Below are 22,649 nucleotides of genomic sequence, written 5' to 3'. Positions count from 1 at the left end.
GTTTTCAGAGGAGCGGGATATAAATGTTCAGAAATAAATAAATGGAACCAAAAACAAGAAAGAATTTTTAAACATATGGTAAATTCACAGTAACAGTCGGGGCTGCAGCACTAAAGTTCTAGGAAACTTCCAGTTATCACTGTTCCAGCTGTCTGATCTTGGAGTTTTAAAAAAAAAACAACCAGTGAAAATTGGGAGAAAAAACAAACATTTGTGCATTGATTATGGTGTCTTCTCATGCTAAGCTATAACATGAAGAGTATTCACAATATGAAGAAATCTGAGAATCTGTCATATTTTAATGATCATAATAAGATGTGTCCTTTGTAATTGCAAGAGATGATCTTTTCACCTGTTCTGTTTGGTTATCTAGTAATTGAAGATTAGGTTGAGCACAGCAACCTTGTAAGAGGCCGACAGAGGGAGTTTTTTCCTCATTTCCACAGCAGCCACCTGTGAGCCTCAAAAAAGCAATGCCAGAAGGTTGGGGGCTACATGACTGAAAAGCAGGAAAAGGGGTGGCAGGAAAAATCCACTTTCACCAGTTTCTCAATGCTGGTGCTGCATAGAATCCAGGCCTTTAAATATTATCATTGGTTAATATATAATGGGATTATAGTAATATTTAACTTGTCTGTGGTAGAAACTTTGTTGGTGAAAAGAGCTGAAAAGAATAACTGTAATATTTATGAATTCATGTGGAAGCAGCTGTGTAATAGGTCCAGTTAGTGTTTGGAGATGTTAAGATGATAGAAGGCAAGCTTGATAGTAGCATCCCCTCATGGAAAATGGGTTTCAAAATGTTACCTTGCCCATGCCTTAGGGCACATTGTGATCTTTATTAGCATACTATGCATTTAAAAATAATCTTGAAAATGGTGTAAAAGAAAAAAAATGAGAATAGTATTATATAATTATTCAAAGAGAACATTGCCTTTTTAATAATGTCAGTGCTTTAAGCAATTAGCAACTCTGCCATGTTAAATAATATCGGGGCTGTGGCTCAGTGGTTAGAGAGAGAGAGAGCATCCACTTAGTATTCAGAAGGTCCAGGTTCAGTCTCTGGCATATTTAGTTAAAGGTGTTAGAAAACATCTTTATCTTCCACCACTGCTGGTCCTAGTAGCTAGACTGACCAACAGTCTGGCTCCAAGCTTTCTCATCACTTCTTCACACATATCTTTGTTGTCAGAAGTAGTAGTTGAGCAGCCTCTTTGCTGGAGGATAGAGGATCATTTTAACATCAACTTTGCCAATAAGCCATGTATTTCTGAATTCTATTAGGCTTGCATTTGATTGTTTACAGAAGTTCCTCTGTTACTTTCAGAAGTTTTCTCTCTTATAATATTTGTATAAACATTTTTGCATACATAGGCAAGAATATGCAGATGATGTGGTAGAAATAATTCAATTAATTTACATTTTTGTGTGCAAAGGTGGAAGAGATGCTGCAGAACCACATGACATACTCACTACAAGATGTGGGGGGTGATGCTAATTGGCAGCTGGTGGTTGAAGAAGGTGAAATGAAGGCAAGTAGAACATATGTAACATTTTATATTTGGGAAATATTAAATAAATTACATTTCACTGAACTAATGTATGCATGGGTTAAATTGGTACCCTTTATTGACGGTGGTTAATCTGCAAGCCTTTTGATTACAGGGTATTTCTCCAAGTGACATATAGCAGACTGCTTGGCAAGCTTTGTTACTTTTTTGCAGAAGCTGGTTTCTTTACCAAAATTTCCTCACATAGCACAAAACCATAGTTGGCTAATCTGTGAAATCAGAATTTGGTTTGCAAGCAACCCTCAAATCCTGGTTTGCTGGTTTTATTGCCTTCATTTTTCCCCTACAGAAACCATGCCTGTGTTGCAGTGACAGTAGCACTGGAGAACAAGCCATGATTTAGCTGTGAATATACAAGGGTTTCTGCAATCATACATCATTGTAAAACTGTAGTTAAGGCTGTTTGGTTAATAAACCAAACTATGGTTTCAAATACTGATTTGACATAGCCTACCTTATATATTGGTCCATATTCAAGTAATTGTACTAATCCATAGCTAGTTTAATTAAACTATGGTTTCACATGGTATCTAAACATAATCCCCAGAGTTTCTGATACAAGACTATGATAATCCAGCATTTATAGCTAAACATAGTCAAAGATATTGTAGTGAGAGATTCCCTCCCAGTTTCACATAACATCTGAACAAATCCTCAGAGTTTCTTATATGACTTGAAGATAATCCAGTATGTGTCTCATAGTAAGAGATACTGTGGCGAGAGATTCTCTCCCGCATCCAATCAAAGAACCTGAACATAACACTTTAACAGCTCTAGCTTTGCAAAAAAATGTTTCACAGAGTTCTCTTGGATTTATCTTATTAAATGCTTGATTAGCAACCTGTAATTTTCATGATACAAAAGAATAAAGGGGCGAGTACAGTCTTTAAATGTAACCAGCAAACCAGACAGAACAACTGCAGAAACATTTATATTTTTTTGAGAGAAGAAATTACTTTCTTCAATGAGCTAGTCAGAGCAAAATACAAGCATAAAAAGTTAGCCATACAATTATTTTGAAAATAAGTGCTAATATTCTCAAATGCCTAGCATTGCTTTTAGCAAGTAATACATTTTAAAGTAAATCAGGTTTCAGCTGTTTGTCTCACTGTTTTAAGAATAATCAAATATTCTAAGTTACCCAGCAAGTAATCTCACCTATTCCTCTTCTGAGACTTCCATTCAGAAAAATTTGATTTGTTTGTCATAGGAGTGCATATTTATAGGAAAATGTCAGTTCTTTCCTTCTCTCTAAGCATTGTCTACCATAATCATGTGATATTATTTAAATAACTGATTTGTAACTAATAAAAGATAAGCAACGTGAGTGCTGACTGGCTAGCATAATTGTGTGATATTATCTAAATGATTGGTTCTTAACTAGATAAACAACATATGAGCTAATCTGCAGGTACATATGAGATACATTTGGTAAAGCAAGATAAGAAGACCAATCTCAACTATTAGCCCACTTTTTCTGTTCAGCTAACTGTCTAAGATGAAAAGCACTTGAAGCAGAGTTCATGGACAGTTAAAAAGTTCTTGGACACTTGACTAATATGACAGATGCCGTCCCCTCCCCTCCCTCAGAGATTAGATCTTCCCTACATTTTTCTGTCCCTTCACAGACTGAGCAGCCCTGGTAACATGTATTCTTCTCTCCTGAAGAAACTTCAGCTGCCCCACCCTTTGTCAGTAAGATATTATTACTATATGAGCAACCCAGGAACTTGAGGGGAGGGATAGGGTTTCCCTTTAACTTAAACTACTGAAAATGGCTCTTGAGACACTTTTAAAATTCAAAAATAACAAAAGATTTATTTAATATCAAGGAGAAAGTTCAGGTGAAATCAGGAATTGAAATTATTGAGTTAAAAACAGTTATATGCACAGACTTTTGTTCTTATGTATCAGGTTAATGAGAGGTTCTTAAATTATTCACAGTTAATCTTTGTATTAAGAGGCTTTTGTTCCAGTGTTTTCCCAAGCACTCTAATACACTTTATTTGTATAATCACTGATTGTTCATGGAAGGCTGGAATCCTCTTCCCAGTACCCAAACCCCTTCTCTGGAAACACCAGTACAGTTCTTGAATTGTTAAAAGACTTTTAGGTCTGTTTGGGCAGTTTCTATTCACACCAGATGAGGGATCTCTGTACTCTTCAGAGATAACTCTCCCTATTTGACTGGGTAGGGAATCTTCTTCTTCCTCTGGAAGATCTATTCCCTTTCCTTTGACCTGAATAGGAGTCTTCTCTACTACCCAAACCTCTTTTCCAGACTTTCCCCCAGTTCTCTGTCAGTGCTCTAACTGCTCTCAGCTAACGCTGAATTCAGATAGTATTCAGTCACGGCTGAAATCTGACTTTGTCAGCACTAAACTCTTATTGATCAGGGCTATTCTCAGACAGTTAAGGCTGGAATTTCAGTCTCCTCATTATACAGCTCTCACAAGACTTTTTTCTGTTGAGCTGCTCAATCAGATTGCCTGTAGTAGCCTCTGGTTTTATGAAGAATTAACCCTTCACAGTCTTGTAGTTGTATGTACAGCCACTTTAAAAAGTGCAGTCCACAACAACTAGTTTGCAAACCTTAGCAAGATAAAGCTTAATAGTAGCTATGTTTGTTTTCTGACTTTTTAAATCATCAAAAATCTTACTGTAAATTTACTTGTCTGCTTTTATTCTTTATTGTTACCTATTTAATATTTTGGGTTTTTTTACCTTACTGGTTTAAATGTTGTAAGTAGCCATGAGACCCTTTGGGTGAGTGGCAACTTAAAAAAAATCTAATAAATATTAATGCCATTTGAATTAGCTTTTAAATAGCAGGTGCATTTAAGGGCAAACAAAGCAAATGCTTGAGAATATATGATATGAGCGTAATTTTTATTCTTGTATTTGTTCAAAGGTGTACAGGAGGGAAGTGGAAGAAAATGGTATTGTTCTAGATCCTTTGAAAGCCACACATGCAGTCAAAGGGGTTACAGGGCATGAAGTGTGCCACTATTTCTGGAATGTTGAATTTCGTAATGACTGGGAAAGTAAGTAAACCTTTTGCTTCTTTTGGTCTGGCTATTATATATAAAAATTAATTATTTATGAAGAATTATTACATGAAAAATATTAATCTCATTATTTGCTTTATCCTCCCTCTCCCTCCCCCCCACCAGCAACTGTTGAAAACTTCCATGTTGTGGAAACTTTAGCTGATAATGCGATCATAGTCTACCAGACACATAAGGTAATATTTTTATATGGAACATTTTTGTTCAGATGTGTTCAAATTCTTGTGTATATAAAAGAGGAAGTACCCTGTTAAAAATGCTAATGGATTTTGAAAAACTGTCCTGTTTCCGCAGTTCTACACAGGAGGGCAGATTGGATAGAATTCTTCATGAATAACACTCTTTAGAAGGCATATTCTCTCTGTTTTTGTAATATTTATTGCATAAAACCCAACAATGGGTCTTTATCCAGACTAAGATGTCTGCCTTGAAGGAACTACAAAAGATCCTTATAGGGAAGGATATATTGCTGGCAACCAAGGTTAAGATAATTCATACTATTGAAGTCTCCATTACTATATATGGATGTGAAAGTTGGACAATGAAGAAAACTGGCAGGAAGAAAGCAGATTCATTTGAAATGTGGTGTTGCAGGAGACTTTTATGGATATTATGGACCACGAAAAAGCAAATAAGTGGGTTCCAGATCAAATCAAGCTAGGATGGCTAAACTGAGACTATTGTACTTCAATTACATTATGAGAAGACAAGATTTACTGGAAAAGACAATAATGCTAGGAAAAGTTGAAGACAGCAGGAAAAGAGGAAGTCTCAACATGAATTGGATGGACTTAATAAAGGAAACACAAGCTTCAGTTTTGCAAGACCTGAGCAAGGTTGTTAATGATAGGACATTTTTGTTGCCATTAATTCATACAGTCACCAAATGAACTCAAATGAAACATGATGGCACAACATCTCTGCAGGCTCAAGGATTTCTGCCAACAGAACATGATTCTCACTCTTCCCCCACACACGCACATCAGGAGCAGCTTGAAATGCTCCCCGAGTATTGTCCCTGTGGACGAGGGGACTTCCAGAAATGGAATGGCGGGGGAAGGAGACTGCTTCAGAAGGAGAGAGGAAGGGAAATGATTCTGTGTGGGCAAAAATCCATGTACCTAAAGAAGCATTTAATCTGGATTCAGGCCTCTAATCTGGATCCAACTGACAGTTTTAAGAATAGTTCTGAATTTCTTACAGGAACTGAATAAGAGGCTCCAACTTGATAATGTGTCTGTCTTTTGGGTGTATTCTGCAATGAGAATAAGATGTGCACTTTCAACAAGCTAATTTCCAGCATTTTCTTGAGGATGTAACCAGAGTGTTTCTTTTCTGGGGTCTTTTCTTGGAATCTCATCACTTGAGCTCTCATAGTCTACTTTTCAGTGTCTTCCAGATGGCTGTTACTTTGCAGCAAAACTAATGAATAATTGCTGATGTCCTTTTGTCCCAGTCAGTTATTCTCCCCAAGCAAAACATAATCTCATCCTTCAGTGGCTCAAAGAGTATGTTAGATTTTACTACTAAGTTCTGTCTAAGGGTTTCTTGGGAGAATGTTTCTAAAGCAGTACTGTCTAGATTGTTTTTATTTTTCATTTATATTCTCCTTTTCTTCCTAATCGAGATCCATAGTAGCTCATCACATTGTGTCTGTGTCATAGGGACACAGTTAGCTGTGGTGATCCTGTTTCTGAGGCTGATGTCCGTTGGCTCTAGACCAAAAAAAATGGCGGATTACCTTATTTGACTTCATGCTGGGTTTGGAAGCAGTTAAAAATAGCCAGACATCTTGCTGCTCCTGAGTCCTTTACATAAGAGAACAGTAAACCTTGGAATTACCACAAATGATGACTGGCTACCAAGGATAACCAAAGCTTTGAATTGCTATATAGAAACACACCCAAAACACATTTCTATCCGAGCCACAGCCTAATCAGAGAAACTGCAGTTGAGGAGATACACAGATCAGTCACCTGCTTAGGTTTTTTGAATATACCTATACCAGACATTAATCTTGGACAAGATGGCCTTCAACAAGGAGGTGTTTAAAAGAACTTGCATAGTGAAACCCTTTTTCTTTTTGAGTGTAACACAATTTAAAAACATCAGAGAACCAAATAACCACTTGGCATGTGAGAAGCAATTTTTTAAACTGGGGATTCATGTTCCATTTTGGCCAGAAATTATTCCAAGCCTCCTTTATAGCTTCACAGATGATCCACATATGTGGGTGGTGATTGGGAATCTGTGAAGACTTGCTTTTTGCTGTTGCTGTGAGAGTTTATAGTGTGTGAGACTCAGGGAGTTCTGCTTCCTGGGAGGGTAAACTGTCTGCTTTTGTTTTTTAATTGGAGGAGCATAGAAAATATTTGAATGCACCCTCACTAATCTACTGGATCAAGTAATAAAATCCCTTTAAACAGAAATTATTTTGTAAGTAATTGCAATTGTATCCTGCCCTTCTTAATGACAGCCTCACAGCAATCCTGTGATGTATGCTAGAGTTGAGAGATTATGACTTGCCCAAGGTCAGCCGGTGCATCATTAGCTCCAAGGGAGCTTGAAACTGGGTTTTTCATATCCAGCCCCAAAGTACCAGCTGCAGCACTAGTGATTAATAAGTACAGGATTCTTCTGTAACTAACTTTGCCCCAGATATGGGATTCCAATAACAGTGGAGATATTTACTGGAGCAAAACTCTGAATATCAAAATTGAGAGGTTTTTAGAGTTACAGAACGTAACAGCAGGAAATAAACTTGTTCAAAATTTACCTCTTTTGTTTGCTGGACAACACCCTTAATCATTTTTCTTTGTATTCTTAATGTTGTATATAATTACACTTGTCATCTTTTGCAACAACAAAAAGAAATTCTTGTGTCCCCAAAATACTTTGTTTTGAAGGCTGTTTCTGGTCTTATATTAAGCAGGAACAATAAAGAGTTTTCTTTCAGGAAACAGATTTTTAAATAAATAAATTGTATGTGTATAAATCTAAAAGAAACCAATTTTGTTCTAAGCCCTCCTTTCTTGCCCAAAGGCAGCCAGATGTTAAACTCATAGCAAATGAACTATGGAAGAATAATAGAACTAAACTGAGGAAATCTTCCCTAGTAATCACCAGATGATAACATGTAACACAGCAGTGCAATCCACATTAGAATCTTGTTTACTATACTTAGTGAGTTTGTATTCTACCATTTTGTTTGCAGAAGAATCTCTTGGGTTAAAGCAGAGGAAAGTATCACTAAGAGCAAAGCACTATGATGTAATTCCTATTTCCTAGTAAATCTTTATTTGGTTACTAGGGCTGTTGCCAAATTAAATTTTAATCAATAATTGCATTTATGAATAAAGCCATTCTGAAGAACCACATCCAGTCTAATTTTACATTTTGCACATGATGCAGAAGACACCATGTTAGATGCTGTGAATTCATTTGCATGTGAGAGGAGGGAAGTTCGTTTCTAAATTGGTGCTCATATTACAATAATCTGATTTTAACATTGTTCCCGCAAGTCTGTGGTGAGAGCTGATGCATTTGATGTATCCAGAAGCCTGCAGTTCAAATCTGTGAACTCACTAGGCAAGCTTAGAAAAACCGATTTCCCTTGGCCTAGATGCCTCCTGTACAATATGAACTGGTTTTACAAGATCGTGAAAATTTGTTTGCTCATAAGAAGAAAAATTACTTGTTTGCTGTGTTTGCACTCACTTCATTCTCTTCTACATGACATGTGACTGAAAGCTTCTAGGTCTGGGAAACCTTTAACCAAAGTTGCATTTGCTAAGACATGTAAGTGTCTGGAATAAATTGGACTTTGTACCTTTCCCACAAACCAGGATTCCAAAGTGGAAGGGCTGAGAGTCCTAGTTTTTCCAGGCACCTCTATTCAGACATCATGGCCAACTGGATAATTTAATCTTAGAATCCCCAAATCATGAAGGTTTCAGTTACACTCAGCACCTGGAGCAAAGCAGGCAGCTTGCCAGCAGTGCAAACAAGGCATGTTGGTGTGGTTTTATCTGCAGTATCTGAATGAATATTATATGCAAAGTGGTAAATAAATGCTGATTGTTGAAGAATACTAACAATAACAATCCCTTTTCTTGTAGAGAGTGTGGCCTGCTTCTCAACGTGATGTGTTGTATTTGTCTGCTATTAGAAAAATACCAGCTTTCAATGAAAACGACACTGAAACATGGCTTGTCTGCAACTTTTCTGTGGATCATGACAGCGCCCCTGTAAGTACCATCTGTCACTGTTCTAGAGGTGTTTACATCTTTACTGAAACTACAGCTCTCCAGCCTGCCAGAAAAAAAATAACCCTTTTTGTATTTACAGTTTCCGAGAAGGGAAAGGGGTGCAGGCAGGATAAACAACGGGATGTATGGCAGAATTTATTTCTCTGGAGAACAGTACATGCTGTAATAAATTTCTTAATCAGTTTTAGTAACCTAACAGTGAAAATGTGTATTTTTGACAGTTGAACAATCGATGTGTCCGTGCCAAAATAAATGTTGCTATGATTTGTCAGACGTTGGTAAGCCCACCTGAAGGGAACAAGGAAATAAGCAGAGACAACATTCTATGCAAGATTACATATGTAGCAAATGGTAAGGCATGGCCGTTTTTACAAGTTTACCTTTCTATTTCATTGCTGATTTGAATATTCTGCAGAAAATCTTTGTCCCAGTGCTTTAATCTTTTAGCCCCAAACTGGGGCACTGTGAGTTGTATCCAAGGATTCCACCTCGCTTCACCATTAGAAGATTGGAGCTTTTGGATCCATCATTATGTGCATAATATATATTTTAACAATTTTGTTTTATAACACTTTTAACAATTAACACTGAACCATACTGTGTATACTGTAAATACAAATAAAATAGTACAGATACCCATCAAACAAAGGTACAAAAATCAGAATTGACCATAGAGGGGAGGCTGACCAAAATAGTTGCTCTGCAGTAATAACTAAAATACCAAGGTACGGTCATTATACCATTAAATCATAGATAAAAGCAAACAAAGTATCAGCCCTAACTTGACTCCTTTACCAGGAGAACTTCATGAAGATAAGGGTTCCAGGGGACAATCTCTTAATCCATCAGGAATTGCAGTACAGGGAGCCAGTTCTCCATATACTTGGAGTGAAAGTTACCAGATTCCAACTGAGACAAGTTAGCAGCCATATGACCATAATAATTTCAAAAAGCAGGAGCCTTTCTCTATAAATTGCAATCTTGAAAACATCTAGTCAAAAGGTTTCAATGGCTAATACTGTTTGAAAAAATGGAAAATATGATAGCTGTATGAAATTGAAATTAAGCTGTATGAAATTGAAATTACTGAAAGTTGGTCTTTGAAAGCTTTCCATCTGAATTTGGGATCTATTCCAAATTCTCTAATACCAAGCTTGCCCTTTTCATCTCCAAACTCCCAGAAGTGGAATGAGTTCACAACAGATATTTCCCATCCCCAGCATCTCTCCCTTCTTGCCCCTGAAAAGCCACTAATAATATCACAGTGGTCTTGTATAATGAGATATGAAGGGAGAATCTGACAATCATATAAAACTCACAAAAGAAAGGTGTTTTGTTTTTCAATAGTGAACCTAAAGCTGGCTTTTTGTAGTTTAGAAATTGTTTTGTTTATACTGTAGAATTTTGGAAACAATTTAAAGTTCAGTTTAATAAAGGTAGCTTGCAACAAGGAGGAAATACTAAGAGCATTAACTTTTTTGACCACACTGTGTCACTGTACTCAAAGGCTTCTTTCTACACAGCTAACACTTTGCATAGAATAGAGCATATAACCTTTGTATACTTAATCACCTGTGAGAACAACCAGCCATTTTATTTTGTCATTTATACATACTAACAGAGCCTGCTAGAAATATTGTCCCCTTGCATCCAATACTGTAAGGATCACATTTGGTTCTTTCAGGTATCTGCACATGTCTGTCATAGTGTATAGATACAGCACTTAAGTGATGGTAATCGCTCTGAATACACAAAGCTTCCTAGCTTGGTGTAGTGTTTAGAGTATCAGACCAGTACCAGTGAGACTAGTACCAGACCAGTAGAGTATCAGTGAGACTTGGGTTCAAATGGCCACTGAGTTGGGAAGCTCACTGCATGACCTTGGACCCGTGTCTCTCAGGCTAACCTATCCCACTAAGATTCTTGGAAGACAATCAGGATAAAAATCAAACGGATGTATAAAATGAAATTTACATGAAAAACATGTCTTTATGAGCCAGGCTGTATTGCGTAGAGCAAAATTTCTTAAGAAATATACTTGTATATCAAAGGAAAACAGAAAAAGTTAACATACAAATTATAGCTTACTAAAAGACAAAATGCTTGATGGCATGAATACCTAATAGTCTCTGCTTGGCCTTATCCATTTCACAGATTTGTTCTAACTGTTGCTTGCATTTTACAGGTGGGCATTTTACAGTAAATATATCTCACCAAAGGTTGTACAGTGAATCTTATGAAAGAAGCAACAGTACAGTACAATTAAACAGTGTTTTGACTAAAACAAAGGTTCATCTTTGTGGCTTCTGTGCAGTCCTACATTGGAAAGCAGCTGGCCATGGAGAGCAGCCAAATTGAGAAGTTTCTAGATACCAAGGAGTGCTTCTCCTCCCTTCATTGTATATAGAGAAGTATCCCCACCACATGACCAGAAAGAGAAGCACTCCTTCCTCAGTTCGTGTCTTGCTGCCATAAGGAGAGGGCCGTTTCCAGCAAGCTTGAATACACAGCGTCCTTGATTGGGAAGATACCAGATGTTACTATGGGACAGGACATCTCAATTCATTTCTTTGTTAGCTGATGACAAAAAACCACCAGCAAAAGTTATCAGTGTAAGGGGTAAGAAGCTGGGTAAATAATAGCTAAATGTTGCTCGCCACATGGCTGCCTGCCACTGCAGATTAGTGGTATCAGAAACTGTATTAGTAGGTACTCCTGGTTGCATTCTTCAGCCCTTCCACCAGATACAGAGAACCATAGTGGAGGACCTTCCCTTTGAAGGGAAAGAATTGTTCACTTATCAAACCAGTGAAGTGCTTGATCTCATCAGAAAATATAAGATCACTTCAACATTGTTGGGGACTACACCCACACCACCATCTCTTCGAAGCGGAGATATTGGCCCAGAGGTCCACAAAGGTCTCCTCCGTTCAATAGACCATTCAGATATTCAGATTATAGATTCCAGGGGTCCTCCCAGCATTCTAGGGTTTCAGTATGCTCAGCAATCCCAAGGGTGGGAGACAGAGTAGGGAGCAGAATAATAAACTCTTATAATCACCCAGGGATCAGCAACAAAGAGGTTCAGGGGTCCCCTGACTAGATAAGTGCATGTTCTTTCTGAAATGGTTGGTCAGTTTTTCTAGCTCTTGGTTAAGTATTACAAATGACAACTGGATGTTATCCACAATAAATGATGGTTATATATTGGAGTTTACACCTCTGCCTCCTTGACACCTTCCTACTAATACTAGCACACAGTCATCATTTTTCCTCGATAACGAGGTCACCATTCTCCTTTTAAAAAGGGGCTATTGAAGAGGTCCACCAAGGTTCATCCTTTGGGGCTTTTACTCCAGATGTTTTGCAATTCAAAAGAAAGGGGAGAGGGTTAGAGACCTGTATTGGATCTGCAGCTCCTCACTGAGTTTCTAGATTTATAGAAATTTAGGATGTTGTCCCTACAGGAAGTACTGCCACTTTTGTCTAAGACCTTTGGTTGGCCATCATTTATCTTAAAGATATTTACTTCCGCATTGCTATTTGCAAATACTACAGGAAGTATTTGTGTTTCCATTATGTTGAATCTGTTTATGAGTACATGGTGTTACCCTTTGGTCTAGCATCTACTCCATGGATATTTACAAAATGTACATTGAACTCCAAGGTTGTGCTATATACCCATTCTTGGATGACTGGCTATTAGTGGTCGATTTCTCTGAGGCCCTCACTGCTAGCGTGGAATGTGCACTGAAGACCCTCAGTAACCTGGGTTTTATCATTAATATGGAGAAATGACAATCAGTGCCCACCCAATCCATAGAATTCATAGGCGCCTGCCTGGATGCACTCAATGGGAAGGCATACCTCCCATTACAGAGAGCATCTCGAATCATGCACTAGCTAGCAGATTCTTATTGTGTAGATTCCAGTCAGCTAGGAACATTCAGAAATTTTTAGGCTATATGGCCTCTGCCATATACAAAACTGGTTTTTGAAAGCATTGTCCCTTGCACAGGAGCCACAGTGGAAGAAATTGTCCCTCTCTAGGCAGATTCTGAAATCCCTGGTTGGTGGATGTCATCCTTCCACCTTTCTCAATGGATGCCATTAGGTGCAAATCCACACAACTTAGATTTTCACCAACGCTTCCTTCATAGGATGGGGAGCACACTGTGGAACCAACACATCCAGAGGCAGATGATCTGTGGCTGAGACTAGGCGTCACATTAATGTCTTGAAACTAAAGACTATAAGATATGCTTGCCTTTCTTTTTTCAGATATTGTTGCAGAGTCATTGAGTGTTGCTGGCCACAGATAACACAGCAGCAAAATTTTATATAAACAAATGGGGGCACAGGATTCATAAGGCTGTGCACAGAAGCATTGTGGATTTGGCACTGGACCATAGAACACAATGTATACCATTCTGCAATACACATAGCAGGTGTATACTACACCCTAGCAGACATCTTGAGCAGAGAGGTATCTGTGTCCCACAAGTGGTCACTCAGAATCAACTATCGAATTCCCATATTTCAAAAGTGGGGTTTCCCAGAAATAGACTTCTTTGCCTCGACAGCCAGTGCCAAATGCATCCCTTTTCACTCCAGAGCAGGAACAGATCATAATTCTATGGGTGTGGTGTTACAATTCCAGTGACTATTACATTGGCTCACAGAGTGGGAGAACTTAGTGCATTGTGCTGAGACCCTCTCTTTAGATCACAGTTCAGTTCAGTTTATTATTACAGTCATTGACCAGAACCTTAAAAGTACCTTATAAAAAGTCCCACAGAAATCTACGTATTAAGATTTGATGACTTGAGGGTTATAACAGTAAAAAAGGATCACAAATCAAATTCATGCCTAAGATACTTTGCAAATTGAATATAAATCAAGATATCTCTCACTGGTTTTTTCCTGTCCCCTACCAACTTACCAGAAAAACTGCACACGCTAGACATGAGGAGAGCCCTTCATTTTTTAAAATATAAAACAGAAGAATTCAGCAAGGACAGGAACTTATTTGTTCCTTCAGAGGCACCAATAGAGGTAAATCAGTCTCAGCACAAAGTTTGTCACAATGGTAGTCTCTGCAATGAGGACAGCATACAGTGAGACTGGCAATATCTCTATCTCAGCACACTCCATAAGGGCCCAGACTTCCTCTGCAGCCTTCTCATCAAGACTACCACTCACAAATGTTTGTAAGGCAGCCACATGGTTTACACCATCAGTATTCATCAAACATTATTCAGTGGACATTGATTCCAGGAGTGAGGCAGCTGTGGGAAAAGCAGTGTTTTTACAATCACTGTTTCCCTGATGCAGCCCACACCCTCCTCCATGGTGAGTGAAACTTGCTAATCATCTTCGTGGTCTCTGTGCATCACACTGATGGGATAAGGCGTCTGCGCCGATCTCGATCGGTAAACTTAAAAGCTGCAGATTTCCGTGCCGACGTCCCAGTGCGCATGCCCAGGAGCCCCACTGCGCATGCCCACTGCGACGGGTGCGGACATCCCACCAGTTCTCATCTAGGAACCTGGGGGTCTCCACATTGCGTCCCCAGTCCAAGCACCCGTGGCCGAAGCCTTGGAACAGGAAACCATTTCCTAAGTCACCGGACCAACCTTGGCGCCCGAAGTCTGCATCACCATTTTCCAAACAGCCATACACGCCTAAGCCAAAGTATTCGCCACCAGCTACGCAATCGTCCAGACAGAAGGGGTCGAAACAGCCCAAGCAGGGCCTTTGACTGCCCTTTGGCGCTGCCCCCATGCCACTCTGCTATTTCGGACCGCACCCGCCTCTTCCCATTTTTGAAGGCCTGGTCAGCTATTACCACTGACAAGTGGGTCCTTGGCATAATAAAAAGGGGCTACGTGATAGAATTTTTTCAGAATCCTCCCACCCCTACTTTCGTTTCCACCAGTCCCACGGACACGTTAGAAGAAGAAGTCACCTTTCTTCTTCAAAAGGATGCCATCAAGCGTGTTCCTTCCAGTCAGAGCAGGCTTGGTTTTTATTCCCGTTATTTCATCGTTCCGAAACGGGACGGAGGTCTGTGGCCCATCATGGACCTCCGGGCTCTGAACTTATTCGTCAGTTACCACAAGTTCCGGATGACATCTCTGCTGAGTATCCTCCCTCTTCTGAACCACGGAGACTGGATGGCCACGCTAGACCTAAAAGACGCCTACTTTCACGTGTCCATTCACTCCCTTCACAGAAAATTCCTGCGGTTTATGATTGGATCCGACCTTTTTCAGTATCGGGCCCTGCCCTTTGGCCTCTCTACGGCCCCCAGGGTCTTTACAAAGACTATGGTGGTGATTGCAGCCTACCTATGGTTACAGGGGATAACCTGTACAGGGGATTGGCTCCTAGTCGCACCCTCTCAGGAGACTCTACTGCGCCACATCGCCACTACTCTCTCTCTGTTACAGGACCTGGGTCTGCAAGTGAACCACAAGAAGTCTCGGCTTCAACCGTCGCAGAGGGTCCAATTCATTGGGGCCGTCCTGGACTCTCGGGCCTGCAGGGCGTTCCTGCCGTCCGATCGGGCGGATGACATCATTCAGTCAGTGCAGTCTCTCCAACGCAATCCATCGGGCACGGCTCGTCAGTTCCAGCGGCTGCTGGGCCTGATGGCCGCCACCACTTCAGTTTTAGTTTTTGCGAGGCTACGCATGCGGCCGCTGCAGCTATGGTTTCTGACGCACTTCAAGTGCGGATGGGACTCTCCCGAGCGCCGCCTGACTCTTCCACCAGAGGTCCTGGCATCTCTCGATTGGTGGGCACAGAAAGACCATCTGATGGAGGGTGCACCCTTTCACAGAGACCCTCCGTCCCTCAAGATCACTACGGATGCCTTTCTGTGGGGCTGGAGGGCACATATGGAGGGTTTCTGTGTAGGAGACCGATGGCCTCAGTCCCAGGCGCACCACCATATCAACTTTCTGGAGCTGTTAGCAATATTCCATGCTGTCCAGTCCTTCCACAGGTCCCTCAGGGACAGAACAGTGGCAGTCCTGACGGACAACACCACGGCAATGGCGTATGTGAACAGGCAGGGAGGCACAGTTTCCCGCAGACTCTGTGGACTGGCTCTAGCCTTATGGGAGATGTGCATCGCATTGGGAGTGTCGCTGGTAGCCACTCACCTCCCGGGAGATCTGAACGCCCAGACGGACTTTCTCAGTCGAGGGGGTGCTTCCATACACAAGTGGGAACTCAATTGGAGATTCCTGCGCCCCGTCTTTATCCTGTGGGGGACGCCCGAGCTCAACGTGTTTGCTACCCGTACAAACAGGAGGTGCACGCTCTTCTGCTGCCGGGGAGGGGCGGACCCGCTGTCCCTCGGGGACGGGCTCCTTGTACCTTGGAGTCGGCACAGGGTTTACCTCTTCCCGCCCATTCCCCTGATCACCAAGGTGGTCCAGAAGATCATCAGGGAACGGCCGGAGGGCATTCTCATGACCCCCTGGTGGCCCAGACAACATTGGTTCCCACTGCTCCTTCGCCTGGCCGAGGGGGTATTCCACCACTTCCCTCAGGCCCCAGACCTTCTCTTGCTGCACGGGGGGCAGGTGGTGCATCACAATATCCCGCAGCTGAAGCTGACAGCCTGGCGCCTCCAGTAGCACCTCTGTCTGACCGGGCTCAGTTTGTGATGCTAAATAGCAGGAAACCCTCCACCTGTAGGGCGTACTCTTATAAGTGGGGGGTGTTTGTCCAATTCTCCTCTACTAGGACCAGAGACCCAGGTACGGCGGGCCTGCCTGTCATTTTTGATTTCCTACTGTCCCTTTTGGACAAGGGTCTCTCGGTGTCCTCAGTTCGAGTGTATCTCGCAGCCATTTTGGCACATCATTCGCAGCTGGAGGGTCGTACCATCTTTGCCCATCCAGACACCAAGCGCTTCCTGAAAGGAGTAGCTAGACTGTACCCAGCAGTGAGACAGCTGGCCCCAGCTTGGGATCTGTCCTTGGTTCTTCGAGCCCTTTCGGGGAGACCCTTTGAGCCCATGGCTACGTGTTCCCTCCCTGGAAGTCGGCTTTCCTAGTAGCCATTACCTTGGCGAGGCAAGTAGGGGAGTTAGCAGCTCTGCGGCGCGACCCCCCTTATTTGTGCTTCTCCGAGGAGGGAGTGCTGCTAAGGCCCGACATCACCTTCCTTCCCAAGGTGGTTTCGGCATTCCATCTCAACCTGGAAATCTGTTTACTGTTTTTTTCCCCTAATCCGACTAATGATGATGAGCGTAGGTTGCACACCCTAGACGTGAAACGGGTGCTGGTGTTTTATTTGCATCGCATGAAGTCCTTTAGGAGGGACTCCAGACTTTTTGTGTCCTACATCCAGCCTTCCCTTGGGCGAAGGATTTCGGCCCAGAGGCTGTCAAAATGGATATCTGAGACTATCAAACTTTGTTACCTGCTGAACAAGAAACCCTTGCCGGGGCCCATTAGAGCGCACTCTACTCGTGCTATGGCAACGTTGGCGGCGTTCATGAGGGGTGTCCCGCTGCAGGACATCTGTAGAGCCACTACCTGGTCCTCCGAGCACACCGTTGTGCACCACTACGCGTTGGACTTGTGAGGACGCAGAGAATCTGCTGTGAGCCGGGCGGTGTTGCAGTCTGTTTCCTGTTGATGGACCGTTGCTCCCGCCTCCAGGTAAGGTCTTGGCTTGCTAGTCTCCCATCCATGTGATGCACAGAGACCACGAAGAAGATAAATAGGTTTCCTACCTGTAACTGATGATCTTCGAGTGGTCATCTGTGCAGTCACACTCCCCGCCCTCCTTCCCTGCTGCGGCCGGTTCATCGCTGGGCTGACGTGGCGGTCAGAAGGAACTGGCGGGATGTCCGCGCCCGTCGCAGTGGGCATGCGCATTGGGACGTCGGCGCGGAAATCCGCAGCTTTTAAGTTTACCGATCGAGATCGGCGCAGGCGCCATATCCTATCAGTGTGACTGCACAGATGACCACTCAAAGATCATCAGTTACAGGTAGGAAAGCTGTTTTTCTCCCATGTGAGACTGCACACAAGCCATGAAGATGAAATGATTGCATTTACCTGAAACTGCTGTTCATCAAGTGGTCTTCTGTGCAGGCACACATCCCTTCTTCCTTTCCCCACTCTGGGCTTCCTACTATACCCTAGTCCTTATGGCAGTGAAGGGAGAACTGAGGGAGGAGTGCTTTCCCTCTTGGTCACATGACCATTTGGACAGGAAACTTCTCTGTACTTGTTGAAGGGAGGGAGGGAAACTACTCCTGGATATCTAGAAACTACTCAGTTTAGCATGCTAGCTCCTCTCTGTGGCATGCTTGCAGAAGCAGTCCCATGTGCGCCTGCACAGAAGACAACTTGATGAACAGCAGTTACAGGTAAGTGCAACCCAGTTTTCCCATTCCCAAAAAAATGACCGCACTTTAATATATCCTGTTTACTGATGTTTTTATGGATAGATCTTTCTTGGTAAAATATTTTGGATTTAGGTAGATTATTATGCTGCTGTTGATGCTAAACAGTTAAAATTTTATTATCCTGAAGACCAAGGCAAACTGGGAATGTATGCGTCAACCAGCCCTATCAGCATTATTTGGCCTAACTGAAGAAATTGTGTTCTGTTTTAGCCATGCTTTTAAATATAAGAATTTCCCTCTTTAAAACTATTTTGACTCTGATCTTTATTTTAGTGAATCCTGGGGGTTGGGCACCAGCTTCCGTACTACGGGCAGTAGCAAAACGAGAGTACCCCAAATTCCTGAAGCGTTTCACATCATATGTGCAAGAGAAAACAGCTGGAAAGCCTATTTTGTTTTAATATTAGCAGGTAGGTATGTAATCCTTCATGCAGAAATCTTACCATATGCAGTTTTGAGTCCTGTGGAGACAGATACAATGTAATTAAAATGTGCTGGGTTTGGAAACAAAGTGCTACTTAAATCTTGTGCTCTGGGGTATGACAATGGAAGGAGGGGGTATTGTTTAGAGGACTAAGAAAGGGGGAGTCTACTGAGGGGTGGAATGTTGGCAAGGCAATAGGAGTAGGCAGTTGAAGAGTTGAGATGTGGGAATCAAGGTGGGGAGGTGGATGCAGTCTTTAGAGTAGGAACAGATCTGCTGTTCTTGTGAACAAAATCTACGAAACTCTTAACCAATAGAAACAGAGTTGGAAAGGACCCCAAGGGCTATCTAATCCAATCCCCTGAACAAAATTAACAGCTGCCTTCCCCCCACCACTCCCCTAGTGACCCTGTTCTATGCCCAGAGAAAGGCAACAAAACCCTTCAGCATCCCTGAGTCAGTCTGACCTGAATGAAAATCCCTTCCTAACCCAAAATAGTGATAAACATAATCCTGGGCACATAGGAATTGAGCACAGGCTCAACTCTTCCTATCCTCTCTCTCCCAATCTACCTAAATTTACAGTGAGTCATAGAATCAGCATTGCTGTCAGATGGCCATCTAGCCTCTGCTTTAAAAACCTCTGAGGAAGGAGAGCCTATCACCTCCTGGGGAATCCTGTTCCACTGAGGAACCACTCAGTCAGAATATTCCTGATGTTTAGCCCAGAACTCTTTGATTTAATTTCAACCTGTTGGCTTTGATCCAATCTTCAGTGACAACAGAAAACAACCCCATTCTGTTCTCAAATACCTGAAGATGGCTATCATATCGCCATTCAGTTGTCTCCTCTCCAGGCTAAATATGCCCAGCTCCTTCAACCTTTTCTCATAGGACTTGATCTCCAGACCCCTCATCATCTTTGATGCCCTTCTCTTGACACATTCAGGTTTGTCAGTGTCTTTCTTAAAGTGTGGTGTCCAAATCTGAACACAGTATTCCAACACAGGTCCTGTCTGAGCAAAGTGATATCATCAGTTTGCTTGATATGGATAGTATGTTTCTGTTAATGCAGCCCAAAATCTAATTTGCTCAGTAATCTAGTCTTCATGTGGTAAGGGTTTGATTGTCCTTCCTAAGGTAAAAGAAACTTCAGGTCTACTATACTCTAGAGTGGGCTGTTTGTGAACTTTCTATAGTAGGATGTAGGGAAGCTTTTAAGGGAGAGGTGGGGTTTGGGAATCAGTATCGTGGCTTTGTTGATAGGCCATTGAAATGCTGTAAAATGTTATTGAAGGGCTAATTCCGAAATTATCTGCTTTGGAATATGTTTGGTATACTTTGATTTTTGGCAGCTTTTCTTAATGCTGTATAAAAGATTTGTAATGCAGGTTTAAAGGTTTTACCTGTAGGGTATTCCAGTGGCTTGCTCCTGTAACTAGGAAAGTTAGAGAGAAAAACATGATTTTTTAGATCTTTTTGCTAGCCACCATAAACAGTCTATTAAGTGAAGATTTTCTGGTTGGTAGCCTTATAATTTGGCACTTGCCTGAAAGCCCCTTAATTCATAACATCATGCAGTATTCCAGTTTATGGTCATGCCTGAAGCTTTTTTTCCACAATTTTTCCTAGTGACTGGAACAAGGCTGTGTGAACATTCCAATTGGAGAAATGAACCAAAATGAATGCTCCAAGCTGGAACGTAGGATCTACAGTCTTATGGCCCAAACCCTTGATTCTGTACTCAACGGAAGAAATACTGCAACGCCATGAAGCTGAACTTTCTCTTTCTTCTGCTAGCTCACCTTGCTGAATCAGTGTGCAATTATAAATACATGTGTTGATACATGTATATGGCTCTACTTTTTTGTTTGTTTTGCTTTGCTTTAGAGGAGAAAAATACAACTTTGGGTCACCAACTTGGTTTATTGCTTTAACTTTTGAATAATTTGAAAGCTTTTGTTTACTGTGGAACTCATAAGATACTTGCACAGCTCTTGTTTTTGTGTATGTCTAAAAAGCACAAAGGACAATGCACATATAGCATACTGTATGTGCTTTTTATGCACAAAAACCTGTGTGTTGTAACTTTTTTCAGGTTAACAGTAAACTCAGTGTCCTTCCAGAAGGGTTTTGTGGTTTTGCTTTGTATAATCATAGTTTGTTGCTGCTGATTTCTATTATAAAAATCATCTTGTTATGTAAAGCATTTAATACATGAGGGCTGTCAAGATCCTGTTGACTTTGCCTTTTCTATAGTCTTGCTCCTATGAAGACCTTCTGGTTCTGATGGAGAAAGTGTGAAAAGCTTTATTTTTTTTCAGATACCTTTATATTTTTATTGTATTTTTTAGTTGTGTAATATGTGCTACAGAAATTTGGTTATTGATCATGATCCAGAAATTTCTAAATAGATGCTGCACAAAAGAGGGCATGACTGCCAGAAAAATCTACCGCAATGACTTGCCCATCTTCATGCAGCATGGGCTGCTTTCGGGTGTTCCTGAAGCTGCAAAGAGTTACAATATAATATTTATTTGAAGCAAATTGGACTCCACATAACATTCCCAGACTTAGAGAGTAAATATGCTTTTTTTCTGACCCTGCATGTTTTTTTCTGTGCTGAATAAAGCTATGCGATGAAGCTCATATATGAAATCATTCACACATGTAATATTTGGCCCAACAATCTGAGCTATAAGAGTTGTGAATAAAACCATACATCTTAAATGCAAAGTTCCCCTTAGTTGCTGTGAAAGAACTTAATTTTCAAATATCCACCTATGTCTCATACCAAGAAATAACAGGAGGGGTGAACTGTGAGAAAAGACTGGTAATTTGAGGAAAATTCCTCACTTGATTGTTGTACTTTTAAATGGAGATTATTGACTTTTTTTGCTGTTTAATCAGCTTGTATATATATATATCATGAGAGGGACAAGATTTGGATATATTTTTGAAAAGAAAGCTTAAAGTCTTATTTCATATAGAGCAGCTGATGCCTGAAATCAAAGACAGTACTTTTAATGAAGATGCAGCAGATTACAATCTTTGAGGTCAGGCAAAACTGTAGGATCAAATTTCTTGGGAATGGTTGGGGTGTCTCTAGTACACTAAGGTATGCACAACACTTGACTTTTACATACATGCACACAGATGTCGTGCTTTTTAAATCTCCTTTATTTGCCTTTCTTTAAATGATGTGCATGAAATATGCCTTATTACGGAATAACTGTTTGTGATTTGAAAATACAGAGAAGTGCCTATGGGATAATGCTGGTAAGGCAAGTGAGATAAAAAAATTAGAACACTTTACTATCTCACTAGTAAGCATTTTATACGAAGTTTGTTATACCTCAGATGTATTTTTCTTTTTCAATCAGCTGGTTTAAAAACAAAATCCCAGTTCATTCACCATAGCCACTGATGGGAACTTCAACAACAAAAAATGCTTAGACCCTAAATGCAAATTTAACAGTTTAATATTTCTGATAATCATGAACACATGCAAGAAATCTTAATTTAATTGGAAAGCTTTATTTTACCAAGAGAAGGAAAGTTTACAAAGCGGTATATATATAAATCTTAATATCATTAGTTGCATTTGCACTAAATGTGATGTATTTTGCAATTCTGTAAATAAAAATTACACTTAAAGAGACTATTTGTAAAGAATACATTTTAATTTTAGACAAGTGGTGTCACTTTCCTTGAGTTACCCTTGCCCAATCAATCATCAAGAGCGAAAACCTAGCATAAAGCCCCACCCCCTGGCCCCCAAAGCCGACAGCTTGGTTCAGTATGTTCCAGGTAATGTTGGGCCCTTTCTCCTAGAACAGAACTCTTCTTCCCCACCTTTTCATTGGCTTTCTTAACTTGGTC

The 22,649-nt window shown here is 41.0% G+C and overlaps 1 protein-coding gene across 2 annotated transcripts in view; it reads left to right on the top strand.

Moving 5' to 3' along the window:
• Positions 1 to 22,428, top strand: part of CERT1 (ceramide transporter 1) — a 105,644-nt gene extending 83,216 nt beyond the window's left edge. For both annotated transcript variants that reach the window (XM_060235830.1, XM_060235829.1), the window contains 7 exons: positions 1,437 to 1,532; positions 4,483 to 4,615; positions 4,745 to 4,815; positions 8,758 to 8,886; positions 9,129 to 9,258; positions 18,617 to 18,753; positions 20,400 to 22,428. In XM_060235830.1, the coding sequence (XP_060091813.1) occupies positions 1,437 to 1,532; positions 4,483 to 4,615; positions 4,745 to 4,815; positions 8,758 to 8,886; positions 9,129 to 9,258; positions 18,617 to 18,744 (687 nt within the window). In that variant the 3' untranslated portion in view covers positions 18,745 to 18,753; positions 20,400 to 22,428. The remainder of the gene's footprint in view (positions 1 to 1,436; positions 1,533 to 4,482; positions 4,616 to 4,744; positions 4,816 to 8,757; positions 8,887 to 9,128; positions 9,259 to 18,616; positions 18,754 to 20,399) is intronic.
• Positions 22,429 to 22,649: the final 221 nt, after the last annotated feature.

Source organism: Heteronotia binoei, chromosome 4, assembly GCF_032191835.1.
Source record: "Heteronotia binoei isolate CCM8104 ecotype False Entrance Well chromosome 4, APGP_CSIRO_Hbin_v1, whole genome shotgun sequence".
Classification (NCBI taxonomy): Eukaryota; Metazoa; Chordata; class Lepidosauria; order Squamata; family Gekkonidae; genus Heteronotia; species Heteronotia binoei.
The sequence above is the reverse complement of the archived record's forward strand: the minus strand, read 5'-3'. Positions and strand labels throughout refer to the sequence as shown.